At 45.6% G+C, this 11,236-nt stretch overlaps 1 protein-coding gene across 1 annotated transcript; it reads right to left on the reverse strand.

Moving 5' to 3' along the window:
* Window positions 1-1,925: 1,925 nt before the first annotated feature.
* Window positions 1,926-2,921, reverse strand: LOC107109094 (olfactory receptor 958-like). Its single transcript, XM_015409664.1, has one exon. It carries the CDS (start codon window positions 2,919-2,921, stop codon window positions 1,926-1,928), a length of 996 nt encoding a protein of 331 aa, XP_015265150.1.
* Between the last annotated feature and the right edge of the window lie 8,315 nt (window positions 2,922-11,236).

Consider the following 11,236-nt stretch of genomic DNA (forward strand, 5'->3'; position numbering starts at 1 on the left):
ACCTTTACCTAAGTGCCATTGAGTTGTAACCAATGTTCCCTCTATGCTGTAGAGTCTTGTGAGCAAAAATTCTACTATGTGAGCCACTGGCGTTAAAGTTGGGAGCAAGCAATCTGGCTGCTGCATCAATTAGTTTGCTCTGGAGCCATCCTTCCTGAGCTAAGACAAAAATGTGTGAGCTGGAGGCTAAAAAACTGTGAGCTAGCTCACACTCACTCATCTTAGAGGGAACACTGGTTGTAACTGACATACAGGGACCCCAGCAAGGGGCTTTCAAGGCAAGTGAGAAGCAGAGGTGGTTTGCCACATACTTGGAAAATTATGAGTGCATTGCTATTAGCCATCAGGAAAACAAAAAAGTGTTGCCACGTTAAGACTCCTCACATTACACGTATACCTCTTATTTCGAAATTATGTAAGCATATGATACTTTGATTTTGTTACGTGATGTCCAATACTGTATTATGATAATTGCTAGAAATAAAAAATGCATATATTCTTACATACAGATTAAAGTTTGCACTTATGAGATAGTCAGACAGCAAAATCAGTAATAGCTATATCACTGTTGACAGTGATTTCCTGAATCTTGTATCTCTAGATGGCATCTTTGGATTTGGCAGCCTGGGTAAACTGGATCCTGGCCACTTACAGTGCTGCTCTCTTTTTCTTTTTCTAATTAGTTTTTTTGTATTGTTGTTCTAAAACATATGAGTATGAAGGAAGGAGCCAGTTTGGTATAGTGGTGTAGTGGTTAAGTGTGCGGACTCTAATCTGGGAGAACCGGGTTTGATTCCCTGCTCCTCCACTTGCAGCTGCTGGATGACCTTGGGCAAGCTGTAGTTCTGTCAGAGCTGCTCTCTCAAGGACAGCTTTGGACTCACAGGGTGTCTGTTGTGGGGAGGGGAAGAGAACTGTAACTTCCTAAGCAAAAAGAGCCTGTCTTATATTTTAACGTCTGATAGGGCATGTATAGAGAAAGGGACAGAGGATTTGCATTTTACTGATTTCTTTTGGCATCCCTTGCTCAGACTGGTGCTGTGCTAAAAGTATGCTTTGAACAATTTCTTTTTAATAAATACTTTAAACTTTTGATGCTGGCAGTGGCTCTATGTACCACATTCATCTCCACCTTCTTGGACATGCTATTTTAAAAGGAGCACCAGGGAGAAGGCAGGCAGTTGGCCAGTGGCCATTCCTCCAGGGGCGCACAAGGCAGTAAATGGTCCCCATGTTGAACAGGTGCCAGGCAGCAGGAGACACAGCGGCAAGGCCTCAGAATGTGGAAGGGAAGCAGAGTAGCAGTGGGCAATTCCTACAAAGGGCAGGTGGTGGCAGCAGGTTACCCAAGAGAGAAGGAAAAGCCTCTCCAAGTGTTGGGAAACCTTGGAGGGCAGGGTGGATTCAGGCCTGCAGGCTAGAGCAGGCCTGTTCCACCACAAAAGCCATGCTTTAGACAATCAAAATGTTTGCGACAGAGTTCCAAAGTATGGGGACTGTAGACGAGAAGGCCCTTCTGCATGTATCCCCCAACCTCACTTCATTTGATTGTACACTCGCAGTCCCTCAGTTATGAGACACAATCAACCAAAAACAGCCTTTAGGAATCACTGCAAGGGTTACCAACTCTGGGATGGGAAATTCCTGGATATTTTGGGGGGTGGTGCCAGGGGATGGGCAGGGTTTGGGGAGAAGAGGGACCTCAGCTGGTTATGATGCCACAGCGCCCAACCTCCAAAGCAGCCATTTTCTCCAAGGAATCGTTACATTTAAAGGGATTTAGTTGCAACCAGTCTGCACTGGGTGAGTGCAGGCATAGGAACATTCAGCATTCAGTCCTTTAAAGTACACTTGACTGACAAGAAACTTGAACCTGAGTCTTGCTTGCCCACCACCAACACTCTAGCAATAGCAAAAACATTAACCTAATGGGTTATTGTCTGTGAAACTCTCTTTTCCCCAGTCAGTCTAGTCAAAGCTGCTTTCACTTCCTTGTTCCATAGGGTGTAGATGACTGGGTTGAGCATTGGTGTCACCACATTGCCAAAGATCTGCACCGGGGTCACCAGAATCTCACTTAGTGATGGCTGAGTGTAGATCAGAGCACAGGGGCCAAAGAAGAGGGTTACTACAGTTAAGTGTGAGGCACAGGTGGACGCTGCCTTGCGCCGACCCTCCCCAGAGCTCATCCTCAGGACAGAATAGACAATGCGGACATAGGAGGTGAGGATAAGAAGGAAGCAAGTCATGGGCACCAGGCCGATGTTGGTGAAGCTCACTGTCTCAATAAGGACCGTGTTGGCACAAGCCAACTTGACTACTGGGAAGATATCGCAGAAGAAGTAGTCCACTTCATTGGGCCCGCAGTAGGGTAGTGAGAAAGTCAAGGTGGTGAGAATAGTGGCATGGAAGGAGCTGGTGAGCCACGTGCCAGCAGCCAAGATGGCGCACACCTTCCAGTTCATGATGATGAGATACCGCAGTGGGTGGCAGATGGCAACATACCTGTCATAGGCCATGACGGTGTACAGGAGACATTCTGTGCTTCCTAGGAAGTGGTAGAAGAAGACCTGGGACATGCATCCCCCTAATGAAATCACTCTGCTTTGTGCCCAGAGGTTAGCCAACATCTTGGGGGTGCTCACGGAAGAGAAGCCAATGTCCAGGATGGAGAGGTTGCAGAGGAAGAAGTACATGGGAGTGTGGAGACGGGAGTCGGTGAAGATGGCGGTCATGATCAGCAAGTTCCCCAGCAACGTGCACATATAGAAGATTAAGAATATAATGAACAGGATGTTCTGGAGGCCTTCGGTGTGGGGGATGCCAAGGAGGATGAAATGGGTCACCACTGTGAAGTTCTCTCCATGGGCCCGATTCCTGTACGCAAACAGAAAATAACATGTGGTGAATGAATACTTCATTGGATACAAAGGTTCCCCTCCTCAAATAGTTGGAGTACCCCAAGCTTCACAAAGTATAGATAGGAACTCTCGGTTTGGGGCATGTGATGCTCTGTATTCTTGGTGCTTGGGGGGGGGCAACAGTGGGAGGACTTCTAGTGTCCTGGCCCCACTGGTGGACCTCCTGATGGCACCTGGTATTTTTGACCACTGTGTGACACAGAGTGTTGGACTGAATGGGCCATTGGCCTGATCCAACATTGGCTTCTCTTATGTTCTTATGGATGGCTCAGACTAGCCAGAGCTTGGGAGCTAAGCAGGGCATGCCACGCTCAGTACTTGGATGGGAGACCACCAAGGCAGTCTGGGGTTGCTACAGAGAAGCAGGCAATGGCAAACCACTCTGATTATCTCTTGCCTTGAACGCCCTTCAGGGGTTGCAATAAGTCAGCTGTGAGTTGATGGCAGACCTTCCATACACCGCCATTAATGTGCAAAGGTACCAAATCTGAACATGCTGAGAGACAGAAATCCTTGATGTCCTTTTTCGGTCCAAGCAATAGAGACAGAGGACCAAATTAACGAGTCACATTTTTAGATCTGAAAATAAAGATTTTGTTAAAAGGATGCAATTCAGCCAAAGGCAGGTATTCTTAATTCCTGGTGATTTCACTGGGGCAAGTGTCACTGTGTGTATATAGGGGCTCTGGGGCAAGTGATCTTCTGTCTTCTTGGTGCTTGGGGGGGGGATCAACAGTGGGAGGGCTTCTAATGTCCTGGTCCCACTGGTGGACCTCCTGATAGCACCTGGTGTTTTTGGCCGCTGTGTGACACAGAGTGTTGGACTGGATGGGCCATTGGCCTGATCCAACATTGGCTTCTCTTATGTTCTTATGTCTGGGGCAAGTGATGCTCTGTCTTCTTGGTGCTTGGAGGGGGTCAACAGTGGGAGGGCTTCTAATGTCCTGGCCCCACTGGTGGACTTCCTGATGGCACCTGGTATTTCTGGCCAGTGTGTGACACAGAGTGTTGGACTGGATGGGCTGTCAAGTGGCTTCCAACTTACAATGACCCTATGAATGAATGTCCTCCAAAATGTCCTCTTGTTAACAGCCCTGCTCAGGTCTTCCAAACTGTGGGCCTTTGTGGCTTCCTTGAGGGAGTCAATCCATATCAGGTTGGTTCCTCCTCTTTTTCTTCTGCCTTTAACTTTTCCTAGCGTTATTGTCTTTTCCGGTGAGTTTTGTTGTGTAACTGTATGGCAAGAATTCAGCTCACAAAGTGAATGGCACTTTAAAATGCTCAGCTTTGGGTGGATTCTGTGCCCCAAATGTTCAGTTGCACTTCACATTTAACCTACAAGAACAGCATCGTCTGAAAGGATACACACCAACCATTCATACATGGATACTTGCTAGACAATATTTTGATTAAAACAAGAATGATTCCCCGAAGGAAGAAAAAAATTGCTCTGCAATAAAGCTGGCATATCTCCAGCTTTATTGCACAATTGGTCATATGTTATATAATATTACACCAATAAATAATGTATAAATCAGTCACAAAATGTTTTCTTTCTCTCCACTCACTTATATTGCTGTAAATATTGCATTTTAAACTTTTTGTTAATTGAAATATATATTCCATTCCATACACTGCTGTTAATGTGTAAAGGGACCGAATCTGAACATGTTGAGATACAGAAATCCTTTATGTCCTTTTTTGGTCCAAGCAATAGAGAAAGAGGACCAAATTAATGAGAGAGAGAGAGAGAGAGAGAGAGAGAGAGAGAGAGCGAGAGAGAGAGAGAGCGCTTTCAATGACTGACCTTCTCTTATGTGAGCTAATGTTTTAAGTTTTTCCACTAGGTTTCTTTAAACATATCCTTAAGTGCATTTCCAATTATTTATGATGGCTTGATAGCTTATTATATTTCTTGCTGAGAATGAGAGGACACAAACTGAAGGATAAATTAGCCAGGTTCATGCAAGCAGGCCATTTGAAGTGACCAAAAGTTTTTACGTTGATCACTGTACACAGAATACACATTTAAAAAGCTCATGGACTTGCGAGAAGAGCAATAAAGAGACACAAAGACAAAAGTCATCACATTTTATAGAAATGATCCTAATATTTGTTGTTGTTACAGCATCGTCCCTAGTTGTGCAGGGAAAGCTGTCCACAGGAGCTTTCCTCCTAGGCCAGCTCAAAGGTCCACCTGAACCACTGGCACTGATCACCAAGGGAACAATCCAAAGCAGATCTACTTAGAAGTAAGTCCCGTGTTATTCACTGGGGCTTACACCCAGCAACGTGTCCATAGGCTTGCGGTAAGAACATAAGAACAGAAGTGAAGTCAATGTTGGATCAGGCCAATGGCCCATCCCGTCCAACACTCTGTCACACAGTGGCCAAAGATACCAGGTGCCATCAGGAGGTCCACCAGTGGGGTCAGGAGGACACCAGAAGCCCTCCCACTGTAGTCCCCCCAGCACCAAGAATACAGTCTGTAAGCACTTATCTAGATACTTCTAGAGAGCTCATGAACCAGGCAAGATCTTCTCTTGGTAGATCCCTACATCGGGCACTCAGATGTATACCAGGGGTTCCATTGCTTACCATTATATTGGCTACAAAGCACTGACAGACAGACCCGTGTATCGGTCTGAACCTTTTTTTAAGCTAGTGGCCATCACTACATCTTGTAACAATCGATGATGTTGTATGAACAAGTATTTTGTGTGTGTTCACTCTAGACCTGCTGCCAGTGGATGCTCCAGGGTCGTAGCAAAGGGAGAAAGAAAGGAATTTCTTTCTACACCACACTCTCTCACCATGCCATGTGTGTAAAGTGCCGTCAGGTTGCAGCGGATTCATGGCGGCCCCATGGGGTTTCCAAGGCAAGAGACGTCCAGAGGTGGCTTACCATGGCCTGCTTCTGTGTAGCGACCCGGGACTCCCTTGGTGGCCTCCCATCCATGTACTAACCAGGGATGACCCTGCTCAGCAGCTGATAGCTGATGAGACGGGGCCCTCCTGGGCCATCCAGTTCAGGGTGCCATTTGTTATATGGGAAGCCAAACAGAAGGAGATCACATTTTATATTCATGCTCCTAGTGCACAGAGTCGCCAAACACAGCATTTACTAACTAAATACACTAGGATTCAGGCACTGTTAATAAAATGCAAAAATATATATATCAAAATATGAACATATCCATGCAGCCGTCTTCTACTAAAGCAGACCATTGGTCCATCAAGGTCAGTTTGGTCTACTCATACTAGAAGCAGCTCTGAAGGGTCTCAGGCAGAGGTATTTGCCATACTACCTGGTTGTTTCAACTGGAAATGCCAGGGATCCTGGGACCTTCTGTATGCTGAGGGTTCAGAGAAAGTTTGGACCAAAAGATCTGGCTTTGTTGTCAAAGAAAGACAAAGTTTATTTTTTTTAAAAAAGATGGTGGCTGATGGGATTTCATGATCACATGCAGCTGCCTTCTACTGAATCAGACCCCTGGGACTCCATCAAAGTCAGTATTGTCAACTCAGACTGGCAGTGGCTCTCCAAGGTCTCAGGCAGAAGGAGTTGACATCGCCTACTGCCAAATCCTTTCACTGGAGATGGTAGGGCATTGAACCTGGGACCTCCTGCATTCCTACCACTAAGCACAACCCCTCCCTAGTTTGCCAGACACAAAGTATGAGATGCAGATGCTTCAGTGGGCCATGGCTCCGTGGCAGAGCATCTGTCTACCAGTGTTCCCTCTAAGCTGAGCTGGTGTGAGCTGGCTCACAGTTTTTTAGTTATCGGCTCACAGATTTTCGTCTCAGCTCGGGAAGGGATGGGCTCCAGAGCAAACTGATTTATGCAGCAGCCAAATCGCTCGCCCCCAACTTGAATGCCAGGAGCTCACCAAATAGGATTTCTGCTCACAGGACTCCTCCACGGCTCAGAGGGAGCACTGGGCATGTCGCCTAAAAGGAGGGCATCCCCAGTGTTCCCTCTAAGCTGAGTTAGTGTGAGCTAGCTCACAGTTTTTTAGCCTCCGGCTCACACATTGTTGAGGGCTCCAGAACAAACTAATTTATGCAGCAGCCAAATCGCTCGCTCTACAAGTTTAATGCCAGTAGCTCACAAAGCAGAATTTTTGCTCACAAGACTCCACAGCTTAGAGGGAACATTGCTGTCTACCCTTCCACTGATGACTGGTTTTCTCCTGTTCCATCCCTACTCTTGACATGTCGTTCTTCCCTTTCCTGTCCTGTCTTTGTATTGCAGAGTGTAAAATCTCCAAACGGGAGAATGTCATCAGTCCAATACATGGCGCACAGTTGGCAATCTGCTTCCAATCAATGTTGAATAACAGTTTTAATGTGAAATGGGGTTGCAACTGAAGACCACCATCTGCCTTCTGTGACTTCTAATCTTGACACAGAACAAAAGCCAATTCATTCTACAAACCCAGTTATTCAGAAATGTGAAAAATATACATACATACATTGTGTCTTACATTGTCTATTGTGATGTAGATTCTCTTCCTAAACTATTCAGTGTCGACCCCAATGATAACTTCGCACAGATCTGCAGTTTCAGAGCTTCTCAGTAGCCCCCTGCAAACTCAACAGCTGAACAGTCCCATATTTTAAACGGATTGGAGTCTATAAGGATCAGTTCCCTACAGTGAAGTATCTTTGGGTTCCCACTCAAAATCTCTCCGTTGGGCTCCAATTAAAATTGTTTTGTTCACATTGTACACAAACGTTAATTAGAGAAGACTCAAGGATTTTTTGTTTTGTTTTGTTTTTAACTGTTGTAAGTGAATAGTGATGTCATTCAAGCTGAAGGGTTCTAGTTTAAAACCAATTTGGATCTTCCCTGAATGTCGGACTCATCTGAGTCTCATGCACCATATATGTTTCAAGGCAAAAAAGAAAATGCAAATAAAAAAAAATACACTAGAAAAAATCATTTTCAGATTTTTGTTTCTGAAATTTGAGTTTAAGTGATGCTTTTAATCAACATGGAGTTTCATCGACACAAGTTTAAGCATTTTAAAGGTCTACTTCAATGGGGAGGGGAATTAAGAGAATATTTAGCCCCATTCATTGTGAAGCAATAAGGCACATGGGTGTTTAAGTATTACTGGATAGTGGCTCTTAAGTCTTGCTAATGATTTAAAGAAGTACCTAAATGGTTAATTCAATATTTGCACACTGCAGTATTTCTAAAAGCTCAAAATCAACTAGCATCTCATAATTAAAAATTCTTGAAAAGAGCAGTTTCTGTCAAGAGCTCTCTCAGCCCCACCTGCCTCACAGGGTGCCCATTGTGGGGGAAGGGAAATGAGTTTGTAAGTCACTCTGAAACACCTTTGGGTAGTGAAGGGCGAGGTATAAATCCAATCTCTTCTCTTCTTCTTCTACTCTCCATTACCATAACTCATCAGAAAATTAAGCCGGGAGTCTCCAAAATGGCCACTGGCTGCAGGTTGGTGGTGGGAGTCGCACTGAATATCCTGGCCCAAGCAATCCCCAGAAACCCCCTCCATGCCCCCACTGATGGCCATCCCCCATGTCCCCACCCCCAGTCTCCCACTGGTGGCCAGGCCAGGCCTGGTGGCAACCCTAGTAATGACCTGGTTGGGGATTCTGATCCTAGTCATTGCTTTCACCTCTTTCCTGAAAAGCCGAGCAATCCTATTAAAGCTGACTGCACCAACCATTTTTTAATGAAGGATCCATTTGTACCTACCATTGCATATGTCTGTCAATCCCACTGTTGCATGAGAGGAGGGATGGAATGGGATCCTGGTGTACCAACCGGAAGCAGCTCTCCGGTGTCTCAGGCTGGGGTCCTTCTCATCACTGACAACCTGATCCTTACTGGAGATGATGGGGATTGAACTTGGGACCTTCTTCATACCAAACAGATACTCTACCATTGAGCCACCAGGAGCCACCCAGTAAAGGCCATTGTAGACAATGGGCTTGGACTGGCATAACTCTGGTGAGGATGGTGCTGGAATTCACTGGGTGACGTTAGATGTCACCAGGGGTCATTTTGTAGAAAAAGAGGTGCAGGAGCTCATTAGCATAACTCATTAGCATAACATATTTGCATAGGCCACACCCCCTGACATCACCGGAAGTGTGTCAGAAGGCAACACCCTCCGCTCAGGCTCCACTGGACAGTTTTGGATTGCTAGCTATTGGGGGGAGGGGGAGTGTGCAGATCTGTCCTCACAGCGGAGGGAGAGCTTGTACCTGAATAAAACTGGGTCTTAAAGGTGCCACTGGACCGTTTTGGACCGGGGGCCAGGGGGAGCTCTGCAACTTACCTGGCTGCTTCTTGCTCTGACTGAAGGCTGCTGGGAGCAGGGGGTGGGGCTTGTTGCATGTGCCCGCCCCCTGGGCTCTTTACTGCCGAAGCTCCGCTCCTGTGCGCTCCTGCAGGAAATGAACCCTGGATGTCGCTGTTGTAGGGTAAGTGTGAGCCAATGTAGTGTATTGGTTAGAGTTTGAGGATGAGGAGACCAAAGTTCAAACACCACTAAGCCATGAAAGTCAGCTTGGGCTGGTTGCTGTCTCTCAAACGAAGAGGAAGAAGAAGAAGAGGAGGAGGAGGAGGAGGAGGAGATTGGATTTATATTCTGCTCTCGGAGTCTCTGAGCGGCTTACAATCTCCTTTTCCATTCTTTCCACACAATGAACACCCTGTGAGGCAGGTGGGGCTGAGAGAGCTCTGAGACAACTGCTCTTGAGAGAACAGCTCTCAGAGAACTTTGACTGACCCAAGGTCACCCAGTTGGCTGCATGTGAAGGAGTGGGGCATCAAACCCGGTTTTCCAGTTTAGATTCCGCCACTTGTAACCACTTCACCAAACTAACATTTGTCATAATTTTGCCATGACAATAAGAACAGCGCAGAGGTGTGGAGAACCATGTATACCATGCAGAGCTCCTTGGTGAAAGGGTGGGTTGAAAATGCAGAGACAGAACTATAACATACTTTGGACATTGGAACATACTGTAGAAATTGTTTTGAAAAGAGTTGTAATGAAAATAACAAGAGTGTTGAAGCTGCCGCGAATGTGGAATGCTGTATCTAGACTGCGGGTCAGGCCTGCAATCGGAAGCATGTGACCCCCCAAATACTACAGCAATTACACTGGCTATCAATCCACTCATGAGCCCAGTTCAGTATTTTATTTATTTAGTAGATTTAAATGCCATCTCTCTGGAGAATGGTTTGAGGCGGCTTACAATTAAAAACAGAACAATTGACACTCCAGCATAGCAACAAAAATGCAGTGTAAGATGAATAGACAAATTAAAAAGTCCCAAGTAAAACCATCCAAATCTAGCTGTTATAAAACCATCAAAATGCCAGTGTAAAGGAATCCTAGAGGGGACAACAAATGCATAGGTATCAGCAGGCAGGAACGGGGTCATAAAATGATAAAACAGATGGTTAAGACTGTAATTAAAAGACTGGGTAAATAAGAATCTTTGGATTGCCACCTAAAAGGTAGCAAGGAGGAGGACATTCTAGAGATGGGGTGCCACCCCTGAGAAAGCCCTGTCCTTCTTTGCAGCCGGGTGATCAGAGACTCATTTGAGGCCCTAACTTGGTAATCTAGACACTACAGAAGGAGGCAACCATTCTGGTACCCCAACCCCAACTAGTTTAGGGGAAATCTACTTCTAAAACAGATGAAAAAGGCCTGCATGTGTTCTTCTACACAGGCTCCCTTTCAGCACTTGAAACGTTGTCATGCACAAATCATCTTCAAGCCCCTGTTACTTATTCATGTTAAGAAATAATAATGGTCAAAGTAGAAGAGGGGAATTCATCTTGCAGATAAGGATTTTGGTTCACATCGGTTTTGCATTCACATTACAACTTCTTGCGTGAGAACTCCTTAAGAAGACAGGAATGGAAATGGAGCAGCCAAAAGTAACGGAGATGTTCACATGAACGCACCCGCACAATTGAGATCAGATGTCCTTCTTAGATGGAGGAGCTATAGTTTCCTGTCCTTCAGACTAAAGATGGCATCTTTCATCTCTTGGTTTCTGAGCGTATAAATCAACGGATTGAAGAATGGGGTCAGCGTGGTATAGAAGACACCTATGACCTCACTGATGTAGAAGAGGGGAATTCACCTTGCAGGTAAGGATTTTAGTTAACATCGGTTTTACATTCACATTACAACTTCTTGCATGAAAACTCCTTAAGAAGACAGGAATGGAAATGGAGCAGCCAAAAGTAACGGAGATGTTCACATGAATGCACCCGCACAATTGTGATCAGATGTCCTTCTTAGATGGAGGAG

The sequence above is a fragment of the Gekko japonicus genome, unplaced genomic scaffold (genome assembly GCF_001447785.1).
Source record: "Gekko japonicus isolate JY-2015 unplaced genomic scaffold, Gekko_japonicus_V1.1 scaffold3029, whole genome shotgun sequence".
Classification (NCBI taxonomy): domain Eukaryota; kingdom Metazoa; phylum Chordata; class Lepidosauria; order Squamata; family Gekkonidae; genus Gekko; species Gekko japonicus.